The 23,843-nt window shown below is 38.9% G+C and overlaps 1 protein-coding gene across 5 annotated transcripts in view; it reads left to right on the forward strand.

The window, feature by feature from the left end:
* PPP2R3A (protein phosphatase 2 regulatory subunit B''alpha) overlaps positions 1-23,843 on the forward strand; it is a 255,934-nt gene that overhangs the window by 46,196 nt on the left and 185,895 nt on the right. For all 5 annotated transcript variants that reach the window (XM_066352130.1, XM_066352128.1, XM_066352132.1 and 2 more), the window contains exon 3: positions 8,167-10,596. In XM_066352130.1, coding sequence (XP_066208227.1) covers positions 8,608-10,596 — 1,989 coding nt within the window. In that variant the 5' untranslated portion in view covers positions 8,167-8,607. The remainder of the gene's footprint in view (positions 1-8,166; positions 10,597-23,843) is intronic.

A 23,843-nucleotide genomic window follows, 5' to 3' on the forward strand; every position in this document is an offset into this window, starting at 1 on the left:
GAGTTAATTGGCCAAATTGGAGGAGGAAAAAAAATATCAAGAATGAAGATAAGAGAAACAAACGAACAAATATAATAAAATGGGATAGGTTATAAAGTCTGCAGATTATTCTTGATTTTGAGAGGTTATCTTCTTGCTTTTTCTTTTCTCTCCCTCTTCCTGGTCGGCGACTCTGTACCCCGGGTTCTGCCCCTTTGGCACGCTCAGGTAGAGGTTTGCAGTTGATAAGTCTCTATGGCAATGTCAAGTGTTGATGAGACTGTAAAATGGTAGAACCACTTTGGAAAACAGTTTAAGAGGTTTTTATAAAGTTAAACATACACTTATTATGACTCAGTAATTCCACTGTTAATTACCCAAAAGAAATGACCACATAACCACAAATAGACTTTTACTCACCAGTTCATAGCAGCTTTAATTTGTAATAGCACAAACTAGAAACAACCCAAATGTCTATCAACTGGTGAATAGATAAAACAAATTTTGGTATATTCATGTAGTAGAATGCCTACTAAGCAGTAAAAAGAAATATTGCAGTTTACACAGGCAGAAACATGGATGAAACTCAAAACCATTGTCTGAGTGAGAGAGGCCAGACTGAAAAGTATATATATTTTATGATTACATTTATATGAAGATTTAGAACTGGCAAAAGTAATCTATAGTGACAGGAAACAGATCAGTAATTGACAGATATTGCAAGTAAGGGGAATTGATTGGGAAAGGTCAGAAGGATACTTTTAGGGTGATGTAAATGTTCTGGGTTTTTTAGGGGCAGTGGTTCTTGTTAAATCAGATTGAACTATACACTTCATATCTATATTTTTATGGTATATAAATTATAACTCAATAATACTGATTTAAAATGAAAGTGAGGCTCTGAAGAGCTGAGAGGAAGCTCTCTGTTTGTGGGTAGTATTTGTAAATCAGTGGGCTTCAGTGTAAAGCCATCATGTGGTTAGATGGGATTCCTGATCTCCAGAAAAGGATTCTTTAATCCACAGTGGAGGCTGGGAGTTGGAATTAGTAAACCTGGTTTCTTGTGACCTTGACCTGGATAGGGTCCCCCTGGATAGGGACCCTGGATAGGGGGCTCATGAGTTTATTAATCAGAATGTAAAAATTGAAGAATATAACTATTTCAATTTTTAGTCCTTTACCACCCCCTCTGTGTGATGCCCCTGGGGCTGGTAATTTTCTGGTTCATTTTTTTCACTAGCATATAAGTTTCCTATCTTCAGCAGAGTGAAGGAGGAATGATTTTTTGAGTTTGTGGCGTGCAGGTGGGAGGTCTATACCCTTGAATTCTTGGCAGAATTTCAATCTCCCTATTTTCAATCCTCTACCCTAGCCATGGCCCATTTGGATGGTACCTGGAACCTCCAAACCTGGGCCTTTTTTGGGTTGTGCAGAGTGAACTGGTTTGCTTGCCATCAGTATCCCTATATCCCTTCCTCCTCTACTCTGCTAAGTCATTTACCATCCCTGCTTCTGCTTTCTATCTTCACATATAGTGATTTGGAATTACAGATGTCTCCTAGATTCTTTAAAAATGGAGTTTACTTTATTATTTTTGTTCTTACTGTTTGGAGGAGATGTTAAAGCTATAAAATCTATACTGCACATTTTCTGCTTCAGCAATATTACACAAGTTCTTTTCATATCTCTATGCCTTTGTAGATTTTTTTTTCTTATAAGGTCCAGTTTAATCTCTCTTCACCTGGTAAGGCTCTTATCTTTCAAAATTCAGTCCTCTTCACTCTAACCTTTCTTGTCTGCTGCTTCTGTTCCTTTGTTTCACAATAGATCCACTTCATCAGCAGCATCTATATAGCAGTTTACTATGGAGGAATACCAGGAGCCACTGGAAAGTACCTGTTAGAGTAATCATAAACTGTAAAGTGGAAGTAATAGTAAGTCGAAAAACTCTGAAAGTTGCCTGTGAAGCACGTGGGCAGACATTAGGAAAATAGACTCTTGCCCTTTGCAGGGATGAAAGAACCAGGAGAGACAACAGACTGGGCTCTGGGCAGGCAGCATGCAACAAGACCTGAGTTACAAATGTAAACATTCAGAAGGATTAACAAGAATTTGCCGACAAATCTATAGTTTGCTTTCTACCCTGATATAATAGATGTTTAGACTGACTGAATATTTTTGCCATATTTTATCAAATCAAAGATTATAAAAACACTCATCATTTCATGTAAGAAAGAAAAAATTCAGACTATGATACATGCTCTCTTACCACTCAGAACTTTTTACTTATTGAAAGAGTTTTTTTCGGCTTATATTGAAAGAGATTTTTAATTATGTAGCACTTTTGTACATACATAATCTTTGGGACCAGCTCATAGACTTTGGGACGTTTTTAAATTGCACTTGCTAAGGCTACCATTTGCCAGTGTAAGGTTTGTTTTTCCTCAACCTCTCAGCAGCATTCAACACCCGTGGCCTCCATTTTGGAAGTCTCTCCTTCAGCCTCCGTGAAACTGCTATCTCCTGGTTTCCTTCTTAGCCTCCTTCTGAGGATTCTTCTCCTCTGTTTAACCCTGAAGTGTCGGGCATTCTGCGCTCTGCCCGTAGCCCAGAACTCTTCCTGCTGTATGCGCTCACCCAGTGTATCCTCTCAGGCCTGCCTCTCCAGGCCAGAGCTTTGTGCTCACCTCCAGGTGTTTATCTTCACATTTCATTCCCTTGGATTTTCCATAGGAATCTCTTCAAACTACACATTCAGAATAAAACTCTTTATCTTTTCTATGGCCACCTCCCATAAAACAAAAACAAAAAGTCTATTTTGGGAGTAGCAGCACTAGCACCCCAGGACCCAGGCCAGAAACCCAAGATCCCACCCTTTCGCTTTCCCCTTCTCCTGTTCTGTGAACCCTACCCTCTTGACTATCTGATCAGCGCCCTCCCCTTGCTACCAACTGCCACCTTCTTGGTTTAGGTTCTCACCACTTCTTGCATGGATTATTACTGTAGCTTCCTAATTGATTTCCGTACTTCAGCTAAGCTGCTAGAATGATCTTTCTAAAGCATGAATCTCATCATGTTAGTCCCCAGCCCAAAAATGTTTATTTTTCCCATAGTTTTCAAATAAAGCTCTGACTCCTCAGTTTAGTACAGATGCAGTCAGTCTGTGGGCTAGCTCCTGCTGCTCTCTGCAGTCTTCCTCCTGCTTGTCTGTCTACTCCCCCTGAAATGAGCCCGGACTGCTCACAGTTCTGAACTCACTGTGCCATGTTAGGCCTCTGAGCCTTCATATGTTTCCCTCTGCTTTGAGTATTCTTCCCTTCCTATTTGTCTAATTAATTCCCATCATCCTTTTGGGAAGTCTTTTCTGGCTCTTTAGTATGATTTAGAAACTCTCTTTCAATATCAACAAAGAACATAAAGAAAGGCTTCACAAATGAACACCACAAATGTCTGCTAAATAAATAAAAAGCTGTTCAGGTGCAGATTAAAACAACATACTTCCATTTTTTCATCTGTCCGATTAGAAAAGATTTAAAGAGTAGTATCACTCAAAAGAGAATGTGGGGAAATGAGCCTCTCACTCTAATATTGGAAGTATAAGTTTGTCATTTTTATGTAAGACGATTGACCTCTGTATATCTAAGAACCTTTTTAAAATGTGTACACACACACACACCTTTTGACTCAGCATTCTACTACCTGGATTTATTCTAAGAGAATAACTGGACAACTATGTGAAGTGAATATATAAGAATATTCATCACTGTTTATTTTAAAACAAAACAGTAAATAACCATAATGTCTAGCAATAGCAGATGACTAAATTAAAGAGGTTGGCAAAAAATAGGTATATAGTTGTTAGTACACAGAACCAATTTATTCTTGTATAATTAGTAGTTAATTATTGCATTACTTGTATTACAACTGTAAAACTACTTTTGCCCACCCTTGTATTTTATGCATATGATAGAATATTATATCCATTAAAATTATCTAGATTTGTTTTGACATGGAAGTATATTCATGAGATATTGCTAGCTTAAAATAAGTTATAAGATATGTAGTGTGATCCAATTTTTGTAAAGAAATATACATTTATAAATTTTCATAAGAAAATTTCAGGGTATATATCCATAAGTATATTAACAGTAGTTATTTCTGAATGGTGAATTTTAAATGGATAATTAAAATGTTTTCTGCTTATGAATATTTTCTAACCTTTCTAAAAAGAGCATGTATTAATTGTGAGAACATAATGGGGGAAACAGAAGGTCGAAATGAAAATTATGTGCACAAAAAACCTGTGCACTAATATTCAAAAACTGGAAATAACATTAATATCCTTTAATGGGTGAATGGGTAAACAAACTGTTACATAGTCATGCAATGAAATATAAAGGAATGAACTTTGACTGATACATGTGATAAAGTGAATGACTCTCAAAATCATTATGTTAAGCAAGAAAAGCCAATCTCAAAAGCTAACACCTGTATAATTTACGTAACACATTCTTGAAATAATAAGGTTATATTGATGGAGAACAACAGATCAATGGTCACCAAGAATTAGGATTGGAGTGACTGTGACTAAAAAAGGGTATCATGAGGGATATTTTGGGAGGCAGTGGGATAGTTTATATCCTGATTGTGGTAGTAGTTAATATAAAAGGAAGGGTGGAAGGATGAAAAAGGAAGGAGTAAGTGCATATAAAGCTGATGAAATCCAAATAGGATCTGTAGCTTAGTTAATAGTACGAATGTCTGTTTTCTCGTTTTGATCATGTACTATGGTAATATAGGGGAAACTGGAGTAAGAGTACACAGGAACCTTCTATAGTATATTTGCAGCTTCTTTCTGATTATAAAATAATCTCAAAATTAAAATTTTCTAATTAAAATAGTTCTTTAGTTACACTATTTACTTTAAAGTACTCAATAGTCCCATGTGGCTAATGTCAGCCATATCAGCCCTATCAGATAGTACAGACAGAGTATTTCCATCCACACAGAAAAGTTATGTTGGGCAGCACTTGTCAAAAAGAATGTCTGACTTTGACTAGTATTCTCCCTTTCTCGACTATTCCCAAATTCTAATATTACACGATTACTTTCTTATATTTTCCATCTTGTTACCTTATCAACCAGTTGTTTTAGTTTTATTCAAACCTAGATAAATACTTCTCCTCTTTAATTTTTCAAATATTATAGAAATAAAATAGTTTTATGCCAATTTAGGAATTTATCTGGTGTTAGAGGCCTCTGGGTATTTAAATTTCCCAACACTTATATATTTTGCCCCAGATCAGTTTTACCACCTGTATTATCTATCACCTGTATCACCTGTATTAGAATATAATTCTAATGTCTCTCATACACTTATCCTAACATACTTTCTTGGCAGTATCCTTTGTGTTTTCCTTCCCTTTTTTTCTTACCCAAAAGTGCTTTCAAAATCTTGGCTTTCTGAAAGGGGGCATAGTTTTTCATGCTTGGTAGTGTGTCTTCCCTATCTGCTGGAGCATCTTTTGAAAAAGTTAATTTCTTCCATCGCCATGTTCTAGTTTTTTGTCCCATAGTATCGTTCTTCTTTGACTTCTTTGTATTTTCACTTAAGAATTACTGGGCACTTATTTCCTTTACTATGGAACTTCTTTCTGCTTCAGCTCCAAACATCCTACATGATTTCTAGTTTTATGGTTTTTATGAGCCATCATGAGATTAGAATGCAAGGAAGTGTAGGATGAGGCATAGCAACAAAGATCCCTTCACATAGCAAGGAAGTTAAGAAAGTGAAGGACAAGAAGAATGGGGTAACCTACCCGAAGAAAACCACAAAGACAGAAATAAAGGAATCTCATTGGAATTAAGGTTTTTATTTTCCTGAGTAGAAAATCTGTATGTTATAATGATGTCAGTGTTTCTTCAAAATAATTAATATGTTTATTGAAATTGTAATCAAACTCTAATAGAGGATTTCTCTTTTTTTCTTTTTTATTCAGTGAGAGGAGGGGAGGCAGAGAGACAGATTCCCTTATGTGTCCACCAAGCAAACCCACTAGGGGGCAATGCTCTGCCCATCTGGGGCATTGCTGCAGTCCTCAGCAACTGAGCTCTTCTTAGAGCCTGAGGTAGAGGCCATAGAGCCATCCTCAGCGCCTGGGGCCAACTCACTCCAATCAAGCTATGAGTGCAGGAGGGGAAAAGAGGGAGAAAGAGAAGCGAGAGGGAGAGAGGTGGAGAAGCAGGTGGGCACTTCTCCTGTGTGTCCTGACGGAATCAAACCCGGGACATCCACACACACCAGGCCAACACTCTTACCACTGAGCAGACCGGCCAAGGCCAATATTTTTCTTAAAACTCCATAGTTCAAAAATTTATCTGGAAGACTCTTTGGAGCATAAAAAAGAATCATAGGGATATGGGAAGCAAAGCCAGATAATAAAATTTAACAGGACAACAGTAATTATAGTAGTGTAGGACTGGCACAAAAACAGACTAATCATTGGATCCAAAAAGCCAGGAAATATAGTCTTAACCAGTATAAAAATTCAACAAAAGAAAGGGTTGTTTGTAAATTAATTGTATTAATTGGATCTGTATTTATGAAGTCTCTAATGCCTAAATGAGCAATAGAGAATCTACCAAAGAAGAAAGAGAATAGGCAAGACAGTTTTCTAGGATTAAAGAATTAAAAATGGAAACAGTGAAGTTCTGTTTCTCATTATTAAATGGGTGAAAGTTTTATTGTTGAAATCCCAGTGCTATTGATGGAGCATTGGTGCTATTGCTCTCTGTTGCTCTCACCATCGCCTCCTATCATTGCCTTACTGTATCATTCTTGATATAGTAATATTGCACATTCTGTTCTTCAGCAAATTAGATTGGCTCTATGTTTGAAATATATATACATCTAAACTTCTCCCCTGTTACTCTTCCAAGCCGGCAGACTTCTTGCCCAATTCATTGTAATACCCTCTAACATTTTCCCCTGCTTCTTACCTTGCTCCTCTACAGTCTCCTCTGAGCACAATGGCTAGAATTACCAAATTAAATGTAAGTCTGACCATGTCATTCCTGTGCTCAGTGACCACCAGTTGTTTCCAAACTCACTCAGAGTAAAGCCAAATTCATCACCATAATCTACAGACCCTGCACGCTATAGATTTTCACCTTTCCTCTCTGATCTCATCTCCTACACTCCCCCCTCCTTGCTGCTTCTGCTCCAGTCACTTTAACCTCCTTGTCATTCTTCTAGTAAATCAAGCATGCTCCCACCTCAGGGCCTTTGCACTTATAGTTAATCTGCCTCATATGATTTAACCCTAAATACCCTCTCAGCTTGCTGCCTCTCTTCTTTCAGGTCTCTGTTAATGAGTCAGTGAGATTTCCCTGACTGCCGTTTAAAACACAGCATCCTCCCATCCTTCCTTCACCCTTGCCCTGCTTCCTTTTCTCCACAGCACACATCACCATCTAAGTAATACGTTTACTTACGTATTGTTTTTCTTTTTCCAACTAGATTGTCAGCTCTATAAAGACAGGGGACTTTATTTTATTCACTGTTCTATCCCTAGCATTTCACAAAAGCCCAGCATATTGTAGGTACTTAGTATTTATTGATTGAGTGAATACATTGATTGAACCTTTCTGGAAAGCAGCTACATGATTTAGAATCCTTTTTTTAAATTAAGAGAACACAAGTGAATTTTATCCACTTGATGGTGAGAGAGAGATCGATCTGCATATCACAGGGTTTGAGAGTTTGGGATTAAGAACAGCAATGAAGGTTGTTTTTGTCTTTCTTAGACAGTAAGAAAAGAGAAAGGTGGAGAATAATTTCCAGGTGTAGATGAAGGTGGAGATCAAGAACAACTATTTGTGTTGTCTACTGTGATGTATATAACAAGTACTTTGATGGAACGACTTGTTAGTTGCATATAAAGTGGCAAGGAGGGTGGGATAAGAAATACCAACCAGGAGGCAGTTGTACTAGGGCAGAGCTGAGGTCATACTTCTCTAGGTAGTAAGGAGGATAGGATGTGAGGAAACAAAGGTATGAGTCAAAGTTCAGTAGGCAGTGATACGGCAAACAACCAGACTTGGTAATTGACTGCATAGGAATACAAAGAAGAAGAAATGAAAAGTTCTCTCATATTTCCTTTTAACTGTTTTCTTTTTTCTTTATAGGTTTCTTCTCATTCACAGAAAAATGGATCATTTAAACCTTTGGAGGACTAAGTTATCACACTACTTCTATACTACCAACTAAGATTTATGACAGTAAATTTATGACAATAAATTCCTGCATCATAGAATTGCAGAAAAACTAAAAGAGGATATTTTTTATAAAAATACTCTTCTAATATCATGATATTACTAAATAAAACTAAAGAGCACAATTATTAAATTATTAGACTTGCTACTACAAGCACACATGTGCAACAGCTACTGTATCCTGACAGTTACCAAACCTCAAATTTATATGGTTTCCCTTTGTGGGAAAGGTTATGTTTGCAAGAAACCACTGAACATTGTCAAATATATTTTCAGCTGAGTGTCATTTAGGAGAATTTACTTGAAACGAGTTCTAGAAACTTCCAAGTCTCACCACTAAGTGAATTTGATATTATGGCAGCAGCTTACAGACTTGTGGTTAGTACTGTGAACCACTACAGCAGCGTGGTGATAGACCGGCGTTTTGAGCAAGCTATCCATTATTGCACTGGAACCTGCCACACCTTCGCACATGGCGTTGACTGCATTGTGGTACATCATAGTGTCTGTGCAGACCTCTTACACATCCCTGTGTCTCAGTTCAAAGATGCAGACTTGGACTCCATGTTTCTACCCCATGAAAATGGGTTTTCCTCAGCTGAAAGTGACTATCCACATCAGGCCCTCCCAGGTATACCCAGGATCAAGAAAGGATCTACATTTCAGAATACCTGCAACTTAAAGGATATTGCAGGAGAAGCAATCAGTTTTGCCAGTGGGAAAATAAAAGAATTTTCCCTTGAAAAACTCAAAAACTCTAACCATGCAGCTTACAAAAAGGGAAGAAAAGTTAAGTCTGATTCATTTAATAGGAGGTCAGTTGATTTTGACCTGCTCTGTGGTCATTATAACAATGATGGGAACACCTCATCCTTTGGTTTACTCCGGAGTTCCTCACTTGAGGAAAAATCTTTGTCCCATAGAAACTCCCTCGATCTGAACCTGACTTCAATGTTTCTTCACAACTTCTCCGAAGAAGACCTGGTTACTCAGATTTTGGAAAAACATAAAATAGATAATTTTTCTTCTGGAACAGACATAAAGATCTGCTTGGACATCTTGCTGAAATGTTCTGAGGATTTGAAAAAATGCACAGACATTATAAAACAATGCATAAAGAAAAAGTCAGGGAGCAGCATCGGTGAAGGAAATGGTAATGATACAGTTGCTAGCTCTGAAACTGTCTATATGAATGTAATGACCAGGTTAGCATCTTATCTGAAAAAGCTACCATTTGAATTAATGCAGTCTGGAAATAATGAGGCAATAGATTTAGCAGAACTGGTCAATAATATGCCTAGTTTACAACTGACTCCTTTCTCCCCAATATTTGGCACTGAGCAGCCCCCTAAATATGAAGATGTTGTCCAGCTCTCAGCCCCTGACCCTGGACATTTTCAAACTATAGAATTGCAAGATGACAAGCATAGTTCTAAGAAAACAGACACTGTAAAACCCATTCCAAGCAACTCTACAAATTCCTTATATAACTTAGAGATAAATGATCCCAGAACTCTAAAAGACGTCCAGCTTCGATCACAGTCAGTGACCATGAACACTTCAGGAAATGTTTCTTCTGGTGACCTAATGGAAACCCTTTATATTGAAGAAGAGTTAGATGGAAAGAAAGCATTAGATAAAGGACAAAGGACAGAGAATGGGCTCAATCAGGAGTTTTTAAAGGTAACTGAAGATAGAGCAGAATTTCCAGACCATGGTACTCATCTTAAAAAATGCCCTGCCTCAATCCAAAATGAAATTGGTAAGATATTTGAAAAACCAGTTGTTAACCTGCCTAAGGAAGATCTTAAGTCAAAAGTTCCTAAAATTGAAGACCACAGAGATTTTATGACTTCTAACAGTAAGGAAGAGATAGATAAATTGTTAATGGATTTGGAATCTTTTTCACAGAAAATGGAGACCTCTCTAGGAGAGCCACTTGCCAAAGGTAAAAGCTCTAACTCTCCGAACAGTCATAATCAGTTGACTGATCAGCTTCCTGTAGATCTTGAGCATAAATCTAAAGTCTCTTCACCCACAGAAAAAGCCTCACCTTCCTGTCTAACAAGGATCATTGAAACTAATGGACATAAAATAGAAGAAGAGGATCGAGCCCTCTTACTGCGAATTCTAGAAAGCATTGAAGACTTTGCTCAAGAACTAGTTGAATGCAAATCAGGCAGAGGGAGCCTATCGCAAGAAAAGGAAATGATGCAAATTCTACAGGAAACCTTGACAACATCTTCCCAAGCCAACGTATCAGTCTGTAAGAGTCCTGTTGGTGATAAAGCCAGAGATACTACTTCGGTGGTTTTGATTCAACAAACTCCAGAAGTGATCAAGGTAAGACCCAACAAGCTTGAGTCCTGAAAGTCTCCAAAGAAATGTTTTAATATTTGTAAAATTTATAAACAAAACCATTTTTGTTATTCATTCAATGTTCTACTAAATTTTATGCCCTACACTAGCCATGATCTCACTCAGTTCAGTGAAAAAAACTAAAAAGCAAAGGCTTTAGAGTCAAGCTGACCAGTTCCAGCTGCCCTTCCCATACTCTTCATCTCTTCCTAGTTCTGTGACCAAAGAAAAGTGACTTAGCCTTAATATCCTAGTTTATATAATGGAAATAATAAGGATCAAGATAACATGTGAAGTACAACCAAGGTGCCTGCCGCAAAATGGACATTTATTATTAGTCCTCATCCTCCCCAAACAGTAGACCAGTCATTACATGCCTATGTGGACTGTAATAAGGTGCATTGTGGGGTACAAAAGAAAAGTCATGATTCTTGAAGAGCTTAATACCTAATTGGGGAAACAAAACTAACATACAGGAGACCGTACATAAATATGTAGGCACATCTATGAAAGTATTGTTAGTGCAGTAGGTCTTCTAAGAAGGTAAAGAATAGAGTACAATATATGCGATTTGCTTTTTCATGCAAGTGGGAATAAATATCAACCCAGAGTCAGAGGATAGAGGTCTTTTCAAAAGGCTTTGAATCTACTCTGCTTCTGAATAATCCCAGAAAAGTCCCATTTGTGTTTGTCTTAGCATACCAGGATTATTTCTTGTTCATTTTGTATCTCCAAAATGGGTTAGCTAGAAATTCTGCACCCCTCACTCAGAAACCCAGGCTGATGGATCCTTCATGTTCCTATAGCTGCCCTATGGCCCCATCTGAAATATGTGGCTTTTGAGTTCACTGAGGAAGGGGAAGAAAGAGATTGCTTTTAACCACCATGCCCTACACGTGACATGCTCTCATTCTAGTGATTTCTATCTGAAGGTTCAGAAACATCGAGAAGCACTTGGTGAACAATATCATTTTGTGTGAATTCAGACATAAAGCCAAATCAACAAAGCAAGCTGTAATATAATGATATGAATTATTTAGTGATATGTACATTGTACAAAAAGTATGAAGGAATACATGGATATATCAAATACTAATGTTCAGAACAATGATTAGTCCCTGGAGGTAAGGAACAGAGATTGAACTGAGGGTACACAGAGTCTCAGTCTCCAAAGTTATATGTTCCATAATCTGATAGACTATAAGTATTTTGTCCTATTTTTATACCTTTTTGTACATCTTAAATACAGGAATTTTAAAAAGAATAGTTGGATGTTAGAGGTGGCATATATGTGGCCATGTTATGAAACAATTATCTATTTTAGCATTCTCATTACAATTTTCCTTAGAGCAAGAAAAAATATTGTGATCAGATGAATAATTTTTACATCATATTTGTTTTGTAGCTGTTGTTTCAGGCATATCTTTAATTACCAGTGACACTAAAGTTTAAAACAATACATGCTTAAGGTTACTAAATGATAATTTGGGTCTGAATATCCTCATACATTCACTGAGCATTTCTGTGTGAGTCTCCTCAATTGTTGATTCACACATGGTAATGTCTTTAGTTAACTTGGGTCAGTGAGAAACTATGGAAATTAATTACAAAAATAAGAAAAAGTCTTTTCATGGACACAGACTATACTGATATGTTTAATATTTTATAAAGAAAAGGAAATACAGCCTGACTAGGTGGTGGTGTAGTGGATAGAGTGTCAGACTGGGATGCAGAGGAGCCAGGTTCAAAACTCTGAGGTCACCAGCTTGAGCACAGGCTCATTGGCTTGAGCACGGGATCATAGACATGATCTCATGGTTGCTGGCTTGAATTCAAAGATTGCTAGCTTGAAGCCCAAGATCGCTGGCTTGAACAAGGGGTCACTCACTCTGCTGTAGCCCCCTGGTCAAGACACATATGAAAAAGCAATGAACAGCTTAAGGAGCCGCAATGAAGAATTGATGCTTCTCATCTCTCTCCCTTTTTGTCCCTCTCTGTTCCTCTCTGTCCTCTCTGTCTCTGTCACCATATATATATATATATTAAATGTTTCAATATAGCTTCACAAGTATGAGCAGTATTTGTTATCCAGATATTTGTTGTCCAGAAATACAATGCAAATCTGTATTGGGAGGGTGAGTCAAATAGAAAATACTAGGAGGATATTGAAAGATTGATAAAGAGGATAGGAGTCTAGATCAGAGGTCAGCGGCTTGTGGCCCCTGGGCCAATTCTGACCTGCTGGTTGTGTTTGTAAATACAGTTAATCTTTTTTTTGTTTGTTTTTGTTTTGTTTTATATTTTTCTGAAGTGAAGCAAGTAGACAGAGAGACAGACTCACACAGGTGCCCAACCGGGATCCACCAGCAAGCCCACTGGGGGCGATGCTCTGCCCGTCTGGGGTGTTGCTCCTTTGCAACCGGAACCATTCTAGCGCCTGAGGCAGAGGCCATGGAGCCATTCTCGGTGCCCGGGCCAACTTTGCTCCAATGGAGCTTTGGCTGTGGGAGGGGAAGAGAGAGAAAGAAAGGAGAGGGGGAAGGTGCTTCTCCTGTGTGCCCTGGCCAGGGATGAAACCTGGGATATCCACTTGCCAGACCAATGCTCTATCACTGAGCCAACTGGCCAGAGCCAATACAGTTAACCTTTTAACAGCATTGCAGTTTGAACAGTGAGGGCCCACTTATGAGCAGAATTATTTTCAGTAAATATTGGAAAATTTTTTGGAGATTTGCAACAATTTGAAAAAACTCACAGATGTACTCCGTTACTTAGAAATATTGAAAAATTAGAGAAAAAGTATGTTGTGAATGCATAAAATATGTATCTACTAGTTTATTTTATCATTTACTACCATAAAATATATATATAGATCTGTTATAAAAAGTTAAAATTTATCAAAGCTTATGCACGTAAACATAGACTGTACATGATGCCATTCACAGTCAAGAGACATGTAAACAACCGTAAAGATGCAGTGTTAAATCATTACTACATAAAATTAATTGTACATGCTGTAATACTGTAATAATTTTGTGAACACCTCCTGTTATTCTGGTGAGCTCTAGTGTTGTGAGAGTTCACTTAAAATGCCTATGATGCTAATCATTTCTGCGTGACTAGTTTATCTCCCCAGTAAATTGTGTCTCACAGTAACACTTACTCGTGCAGTTCTCGCATATTTTTCATGTTTAGTGCAATACCATAAACCGTGACTAACACCATAGGACCCGTACAGAGTGCCACTAGTGATGCCGGAAGTGCTCCCAGGAAACAGAGAAAAGTCATGACATTACAAGAAAAGTTGAATCGCTGTACTGCAGGTTGAAGTCTGCTGCTGTGGTTGTCTGCCATTTCCAGATAAATGAATCCAGCCTGTGGACCACTGTAGAAAAAGAAAAGGAAATTTGTGAAGCTGTTGCTGCAGCTACGCCAACAGGCACGAAAGCCTTGCATTTTTTGTGAAATACTTTTTTATTTCATATTGAAAATGCAGCTTTTATGTGGGTGCAGGGTTGCTATAAGAAAGGCATACCTGTAGATTCTGGTTTGATTAGAGAAAAATTGAAGTCATTACATGACACCTTAAAGCAAAAGGAAAGTGAAAGAGCTAAAGCTGAAGAATGTCATGCCAGCAAAGGATGGTTTAATAATTTTAGAAAGCAGCTTGGCTTTTAAAATGTCAAGATAACAGGAGAAGCAGCCTCTGCCAACCAAGAGGCAGCAGACAAGTCCCCAGGTATCATTAAGAAATCGTTGAAGAGGAAAGGTATCTGCCTGAACAGGTTTTAATGCAGACAAAAGTGCCCTATTGTGTTGGGGGGGCGGGCCACAAAGGCCGTTCGTCAGTAAGGAAGAGAAGCGAGTACCGGGATTTCAGGTAGGTTAACCCTGTTTTCTAAAGATGCAGCAGGGTTTATGATTAACTGCCCTTATCTATAAAGCTGCTAACCCCTGAGTCTTGAAGGGTAAAGGTAGCCCAGCTGCCAGCCTTTTGGTTGTACAACAGGAAGGCTTGGACAACAAGAACCCTTTTTCTGGATTGGTTCCATCCATACTCCCTGAAGTCAGGAAGTACCTTGTCTGGAGACTGCCTTTCAAGTTCTTCTGATATTGGACAATGCCCCTGGCGCCCAGAACCCCACGAGTTGAGCACCTAAGATTGGTCTGCTTGCTCCTAAACATAACTAATTCCGATTCATACTCTAGATCTGGGGGGTCATAAGAACCCTTAAGGCTCATTACCAAATGGTACTCTGTGGAAAGGATTGTGAGTGCTACAGAAGAGAACCCATTAGAGAGAACATCATGAAAGTTTGGAAGGATTACACTGAGATGCCATTGTTATAGAAAAAGCTGTGAAAACTTTCAAACCCAAAACAAATTCCTGCTGGAGAAACTGCCCGGATGCACATGAGTTCACAAGGAATCATGGCAAATTGTGAATATGGCAAAGGTGGGTGAGAAAGGGTTTCAAAGTATGGGTCTTGGAGAAATTCTAGAGCTAATAGACACCACACCAGAAGAAGTAACACAAGACGACTTGGTGAAAATGAGTGCTCTGAGCCAGTGCCGGGTGAGGAGGAAGGAGACATACTAGAAGCAGAGCCAGGAAACAAACTGACATTAGACAGGCTGAGGGTTCTGATTAATCAAGACTGTGTCTGACTTCCTTTTTTTTTTTAATCAAGTGAGAGGCAGGGAGGTGGAGAGACAGACTCCCACATGCATCCTGACAGGGATCTACCAGGCAGCCCCCATCTGGGGCTGATGTTCAGCCCATCTGGGACCACTGCTCTGTTGCTGGGCACCTGAGCTACTTTAGTGCCTGAGCAAGGCCATGGAGCCATCCTCAGTGCCTGAGGCCAACTTGCGCATTGGAGCCATGGCTGTGGGAGAGGAAGGGGCAGTGGGGATGTTCAGGATTTTTTAAGATAAAAATACAAGTCAGGGAATTTTACTTCACATGCAATACAAGTCAAATACACTTTAAATTATTACATGAAAGTAAAACAATAAATTTGTTTTCTTAACTCTAATTGCTTTTTGAAATTTTGTGGTTGGACAATATGGAAGCTTAGTAAAGAATAAACATTTATTAACCAAAAGCTGATGGTCACTTCTGTGTGCCCTGACTGGGAATCAAACCCAGGACTTCCACACTCCCAGCTGACACTCTACTGCTGAGCCAACCAGCCAGGGCTGCTTTTGACTTCTTTACAATGTGGACCTTCTATGATACAGGCGCTGAAAGTAAAGCTAGTGGTGGGAGAAGGACTGGTACCATAAAAACATTTTTAGAGAAATGAAAAAGCAAAATTGACAAAATTACAATGCATTTCTGTAAAGTTACAGTGTGCCTGCCTCTCGTACCTCCCCTTCCACCTTTTCTATCTTTGCCAACCCTGAGATAACAAGATAACCCCCTTCCTCTCTCTCCTCTTCTTCCTCCTCCTCCTCCTCCTCTTCTTCCTCTTCCTCCTCTCCTTCCTCTTCCTCCTCCTCCTCCTCCTCTTTCTCTTCCTCTTCCTCTTCCTTCTCCTCCTCCTCTTCTTCCTCTTCCTCTTGCTCTTCCTCCTTTTCCTCCTCCTCTTCCTCCTCCTCCTCTTCTTCCTCCTCCTCTTCCTCTTCTTCCTCTTCTTCCTCTTCCTCTTCCTCTTCTTCCTCTTCTTCCTTAGCCTATTCAACATGAAAAAGACAAGAGTGAAGAACTTTATAATGATCCACATCCACTTAACAATAAATAATCGATCATGCCATAGAGTCTGTAAATGTTTTGCTGTGCATCCATGTGTCTTCATATGAAACTCGAATAACTGTATGGCAAGAACCCATATGAGACATTTTTTATTAGATTTTTAAATTTATTGTGTTAACATGAATTCAAATGTCCCACTCAATATAACACCCTCACCCCCCAAGTACATGCCCCCCATTATACCCTCTTTGTCCCCCTTTCTCTAGCTTCCCCCCTTCCCTCTGAGATTTGCTGTTCTGTTATCTGTACCTATGTGTTATGTAATAATTTCACTAATTCCTTCACCTCCTCTGATCCCATCCCCTCAATCCCCCTTCCCTCTGATAGCTGTCCCTCTGCTGCCTGTGACCCTGCCTCTGCCTCTATTCCATTCTTCAGTTCACCTTATTTATTAGATTCCACATATAAGTGAGATCATATGATATTTTTCTTTCTCTGCCTGGCTTATTTCACTTAGCATAATAATCTCCAGGTCCATTCATGCCATTGCAAAAGGTAAGGTTTCCTTCTTTTTCACAGCTGTGTAGTATTTTATTGGGTTTATGTACTACATATACAGCTTTTATATCCCCTCATCCACTGATGGACACTTGGGCTGTTTCCAGATCTTGGCTATTGTAAACAATGCTGCAATAAACATGGGGGTGCATATCTTCTTTTGAATTAGTGTATCGGGATTCTTAAGATACACTCCTAAAAGTGGGATAGCTGGGTCAAAAGGCTGTTCCATTTTTAATTTTTTGAGAAAACGCCATACTGTTTTTCACAGTGGCTGCATAAGTGCATTCCTACCAGCAGTGCAGGAGGGTTCCCTTTCTCCACACCCTCATCAGCATTTGTTGTATGTTGATTTGTTAATGAGCACCATTCTGGCAGGTATGAGGTGGTATCTCATTGTGCTTTTAATTTTCATTTCTATAATGATTAGTGACATTGAACATTTTTTTCGTATGCCTGTTGGCCATCTGTATGTCCTCTTTGGAGAAATATCTATTCAGTTCCTTTGCCCATTTTTAAATTTGATTGTTTACCTTCCTGACATTGAGTTTTAGAAGTTCTTTATAAATTTCAGTTATTAACCCCTTATCAGATAGATATATCAGCAAATATGTTTTTCCGTTGTGCGGGTTGTCCTTTTATTTTGTTATTGGTGTCTTTTGCTGTGCAAAAGCTTTTTAGTTTGATATAGCCTGTTTGTTTATTTTGTCCTTTATTTCACTTACCCTTGGAGATATATCAGCAAAAATATTGCTACAAGAGATATCGGAGAGTTTACCGCCTATATTTTCTTCCAAGATGTTTATGGTTTCATGAGTTAAATTTAAGTCTTTTATCCATTTTGAGTTTATTTTTATGAAGGGTGTAAGTTGATGGTCTAGTTTTATTTTTAATTTTTTGCATGGACCTATCCAGTTTTTCCAACACCATTTATTAAAGAGACTGTCTTTACGCCATTTGATATGGTCAAATATCAATTGACTATAAAGGTGTGGGTTTATTTCTGAGCTCTCTGTTCCATTGATCTATATGCCTGTTCTTATGCTAATACCAAGCTGTTTTGATTACTACAGTGGCCTTGTAGTATAAGTTGATATCAGGAAGTATGATACCTCCCACTTTGTTCTTCATTTTCAAGATTGCTGGAGCAGCTATTCAGGTCCTTTTTTGGTTGCATATAAATTTTTGGAATAATTGTTCTATATTTGTGAAGTATACCATTGGTATTTTAATAGGAATTGCATTGAATCTGTAGATCGCTTTGGGTAGTATAGACATTTTAATGATGTTTATTTTTCCTGTCCATGAACACAGTATATACTTCCACTTGTTTGTATCTTCCTTGATTTCTTTTTCAACGTCTTATAATTTTCTGAGTGCAAGTCTTTTACTTCCTTAGTGAAACTTATTCTTAGGTACTTTTTTGTTTTTGTTGTTGCAATAGTGAAGGGGATTGTTTCTTTAATTTTTTCTTTCTGAGAGTTTATTGATGTTGTATAAAGATGCCACTGATTTTGCCCTGGCCGGTTGGCTCAGCGGTAGAGCGTCGGCCTGGCGTGCGGGGGGCCCGGGTTCGATTCCCGGCCAGGGCACATAGGAAAAGCACCCATTTGCTTCTCCACCCCCCCCCCTCCTTCCTCTCTGTCTCTCTTCCCCTCCCGCAGCCGAGGCTCCATTGGAGCAAAGATGGCCCGGGCGCTGGGGATGGCTCCTTGGCCTCTGCCCCAGGCGCTAGAGTGGCTCTGGTCGCGGCAGAGCGAAGCCCCGGAGGGGCAGAGCATCGTCCCCTGGTGGGCAGAGCGTGGCCCCTGGTGGGCGTGCCGGGTGGATCCCGGTCAGGCACATGCAGGAGTCTGTCTGACTGTCTCTCCCCATTTCCAGCTTCAGATTTAAAAAGAAAAAAAAATGCCACTGATTTCTAAATATTAATTTTATATCCTGCCACCTTACCAAATTCATTTATCAGGTCTAGTAGTTTTCTTGACTGAGACTTTAGGGTTTTCTATGTACAATATCATGTCATCAGCAAATGATAGTTTTACTTCTTTTTCTATTTGGATGCCTTTTATTTCTTCTTCTTGTCTGACTGCTATGGCTGGGACTTCCAGAACTATGTTGAGTAAGAGTGGTGAAAGGGGGCATCCCATCTTGTTCCTGATCTTAAGGCATTTGCTTTTAATTTCTGCCCATTGATATGCTGTTCGCTGTCGATTTGTCATAGATGGCCTTTATTATGTTGAGGTGTGTTCCCTATATTCCCACTTTACTGAGAGTTTTGATCATAAATGAGTGCTGGATTTTATCAAATGCCTTTTCTGCATCTACTGATTTAATCATTTGATCTGCAAATATTGTTGTACCAACCTTGCCTCCCCTGAATAAGTTCTACTTGATCATGATGTATGATCTTTTTGCTATATTTGGTGGATCCAGTTTGCTAGTATTTTGTTGAGAATATTAGGATCTAAGTTCATCAGGGATATTGGCCTATAGTTTTCTTTTTTTGTAGTATCTTTACCTGGTTTTGGAATGAGGATTATGCTTGCCTCATGAAATGAGCTTGAAAGTCTTCCCTCCTCTTGAATTTTTTAGAATAGTTTGAGAAGGATAGGTATTAGTTCTTTGAATGTTTGGTAAAATTCGCCTGTGAAGGCATCCAGACCAGGACTTTTGTTTGCTAGGAGAGTTTTGACAACTGTTTCAATTTCATTTGTTATAATTGTTCTGTTTAGGTTTTCTTATTCTTCCTGATTGAGTTTTGGAAGATTGTATGTTTCTGGGAATTGATCCATTTCGCCTGGGTTGTCCAATTTTTTGGCACATAGATCTTCATATTATTTTCTTACAATCATTTGTATTTATGCAGTGTCAGTTGTTAATACTCCACTTCCATTTCTATTTTATTTATTTGGGTCCTCTTTTTCTTTTTCTTTTGATGAGTCTTGTTAAAGGTTCATCAATCTCATTTATGTTTTCAAAGAACCAGCTCTTGGTTTCATTGATCTTTTGTATTGTATTTTTAGCCTCTATGTCATTTATTTCATTTCTAATCTTTATTATTTCCTTCCTTATACTTCCTCTGGGCTTTATTTGTTGTTCTTCTCTTAGTTCCTTTAGATAGAGAGTTAGGTTGTTTATTTGAGGTTTTTATTGCTTCTTATGGTATGCATGTAATGCTATGCACTTCCCTCTCAGGACTGCTTTTGCTGTGTCCCCTAGATTTTGAATTGTTGTGTGTTCACTTTCTTTTGTTTCAAGGAAATTTTTTATTTCTTCCTTGATTCCACTATTAACACATTTGTTATTTAATAACATGCTACTTAGTCTCCAAGTGTTGAATGTTTTTCAGTTTTACTATTGTAGTTGATTTCTAATTCCATGCCATTGTGATCAGATAAGATGCTTGATGTAATTTCAATTTTCTTAAACTTATTGAGACTTGTTTTGTGTCCTAAAAAATGTACCAAGAGCACTTGAAAAGAATGTATGTATATTCTGCTGCTTTGAGGTGAAATGTTCTGAAAATATCAGTTAAATTCAGTTGATCTAGAACAGGGGTTGGGAACCTTTTTGGCTGAGAGAGCCATGAACACCACATATTTTAAAAAATAATTCCGTGAGAGCCATACAGTATGTTTAACACTAAATACAAGTAAATGTGTGCATTTTATGTAAGACCAACACTTTTAAAGTACAATAAGTCTCTGAATTCTTTTTAATAACGTTGTTTTGCTTTTGCTAACCAATGATGAATAAAGTACTTCTTACCATTAATGTGACTTCTGGTGCTGCATGGTTTTGCTGATGGCTTTGTAGTCTGGTTGATACATGGTGAGGTTAAGCTTCATGCAGGCATTGAGACTTCCATTCGTTAAACGTGATCATAGGTTGGTCTTAACGTTCTTTAGATGTGAGAAAGACTGCTCACATGCATACATAGAGCCAAACATTGTCAGTACAGCAATACTCACATGCTGCAGGGTGTGGAATCGAACCCGGGTCCTCCGCACGCTAGGCCGACGCTCTACCGCTGAGCCAACCGGCCAGGGCTCCTGGATTGCTTTCTTTATTATTATGTAGTGACCTTTTTTGTCCCTTACTATAGCTTTGTTTTAAAGGCTATATTGTCAGATACAAGTATTGCCACTTCAACTTTTTTCTCATTTCCATTTGCATGAAATACTTTTTTCTATCCCTTCACTTTCAGTCTATGTGTATCTTTTGTTCTGAGGTGGGTCTCTTGTAGACAGCATATGTATGGGTCCTGTTTTCTTATCCATGCAGCTACCCTATGTATTTTGATTGGAGCATTTAATCCATTTACATTTAAGATTATTATTGATATATACTTATTTATTGCCATTTTATTTTTTAAATCTACAGTGCTCTTTCTTGCGTTTTTTTTTTCCCTTGGCTCTTTTTATAGCAGGTCCCTTAACATTTCTTGCAGTATTGGTTTAGTTTTAATGAATTCCTTGAGCCTTTTTTGTCTGAGAAGCTTTTTATTTCTCCTTCAATTTTAAACAATAGCCTTTGCTGGATAAAGTAGTCTTGGTTGTAGGTTCTTGTTTTTTATCACTTTGAATATTTCTTGCCAATCTCTTCTGGCCTCAAGTGTTTCTGTAGAGAAGTCATATGCCATCCTTACAGGGGCTTCTCTGTAGGTTATTAACTGCTTCTCTATTGCAGCTTTTAGTATTCTTTGTTAGTCACTTTAACTTTGGCATTTTAATTATGATGTGTTTTTGTGTAGGCCTCCTTGGGTTCCTTTTTAATAGGACTCTGTGCTTTTTGAACTTGTATGACTTCTTCCTTCATCAATTTAGAGAAATTTTCAGCTATGATCTCTTCAAACAGGTTTTCTATCCCTTTTTTTCATTCTCTTCTCCTTCAGCGACCCCTGTGATGTGTTGTTGTTTCTCTTTATGTTGTAGCAGGCGTCTCTTAGTTTCCTCAGTCTTTTTGAGCATTTTTTCTTTTTGTTGCTCTTCTTCTGTGCTTTCATTTACCTTGTCCTCTAAATCGCTGATTCGATCTTCTGCTTCATCCAACTTGTGTTGACTCCTTCTAGTGCAGTCTTTATATCTGATATTGTATTTGTCATTTCTGACTGATTCTTTTTTATGATTTCAATGTCCTTTTTGATGTTTGCTGTCTCTTTTTTTAAGTTCTCATTGTGACCATCCATTGTTGCTCTAAGATCCTCGAGCATCCTAAAAATCATATTTTAAACTCTGCATCTGGTACTTTGGTTATTTCCATTTCATTTAGTTCTTTTTCTGGGAATTTCTCTTGTTGATTCATTTGGGTCATATTTCTTTGCCCATTTTATCTGTGTATTAGGTAGTGCTGTTTGACTTTGAAATTTGTTGTGATGTCTTTATGAAGAAGGTGGGCTCAGTGGTACTGAACTCTAGGCCACCTGATTTTCTTGCTTTAGGAATACTTCTTGAGGGTAGTATTTACCCTCCTGTTGTATGTGAGTATTGAATGCAGTTGGTCCTTTCGTGGGTGCAGTTATCCCTTCATGTTGGCTGGCTCTTAGGGTCAACCTTGATCATGTATATTAGACACTGTGCAATGTCTGTCCTGTTGGGTATATTTATTCTCCACAGTGCCTGGTGCCTGCTGGACTCCTCCTTTGGGCGTGCTGCTTGTGTACCTAGCTGAGTCTAGCATTGGTGCTGCCATCCACTACTGGTTGTGTTGGTTTTAGGTCTTCTCGACTTGGTGTCACCTGTTGTTTGTAACCTGCCATGGGCTACCTATCTGGAACTATTGCCCTGTTCACTGTGTCTGCGTTTTCTGTGCCTGGGGAGTGTGGGAGGGGCCAGCCTATGTATACTGCTCTCAAAAATTAGGGGATATTTCAAAATGAATATGAAGTGATAAAAAAAGAAGCATTTAATTATTTTTATTAAACAAGAACATCAGAAAAGCAAATGACATATCAAAGAGAGTTGTTCAATTATGCAAATGAGATGCAAAGCCAACTTTTATTTCATTGGTGAAAATGAACTATACTAAAAAGCCTTAAGGTACTAGAGTATCTGCATGTTCTCTGATCCCCTAATTCTTGTGAGTGGCGTATAAGGATCGGCTTCTTCCTGCTTAAAGATGACAGCAACTCCGTAAAAGCCCCAAGCTCTGTAAGATTTGCCTCTACTTTTCAGCTGTTCCACCTTCTCTTACAGCTGGCTGGTCTTCCCACAGTTTTCTGTAGAAAGACTATAGTGTGGGCTCAGACTGGTCTCTCCCAACCAACCTCTGTACAGGTTGCAAGCTTGGTGTGTTAGAGCAGCTGAGGTTGGGAATATGTTAGCGGGAACCCCTGCTTCAGGGGTCTTTTGGTCAGGAGCTCAGTACAGGGAATGTGGCCCCTACTCCAGAGCCTGATTCCTCAGCCACTGCTGGATTTTATTTCTCCCCATCAAGGTGAGCAGGTTCAGATTGAGTGGGGCTGACTTCTGCAGTTCTTTCAGCTGGTGAGACCCTGGTCTTAAGGAGGAAGACTGTGAGGGTCCTCTCCTGGGGCTGACTGTGCCCCCCCAGAAAGCAACTGAGCCCCTAGACCAGACCCAACAAGAGGTTCATGGGAACCCATACTTTAAATGTCTGTGCTGCAAGCCTCTCTCCCTTTCCCCTGTGGAACCTAGCCCAGCAGGGCAAAATATCCACTACCCGGGCAGGCTGACTGTGAAGCTCCACCCTATCCAATGTACATGAGCCACTGTGCCAGTGATGATCACAGAGAGTGGAATTCGCCTCATCTGGGCCAGGTATAATAAACCCTTCCTTAGGACACACCACCAGCAAGGGTTTTTAGGTCCTGAACCAGTGCTCTCCTCAGCTGGCCAGTGGATGTGCCAGCCCTGGGCCTCACTGCAGAGAACCCGGTGCAGACCGTACCACGTGTGACCAGCCCTCAGCAACCTTCTTGAAGCTACGAGCAATCCAGAGTTTGTAGCTGCCTCTA

Source organism: Saccopteryx leptura, chromosome 10, assembly GCF_036850995.1.
Source record: "Saccopteryx leptura isolate mSacLep1 chromosome 10, mSacLep1_pri_phased_curated, whole genome shotgun sequence".
Classification (NCBI taxonomy): Eukaryota; Metazoa; Chordata; class Mammalia; order Chiroptera; family Emballonuridae; genus Saccopteryx; species Saccopteryx leptura.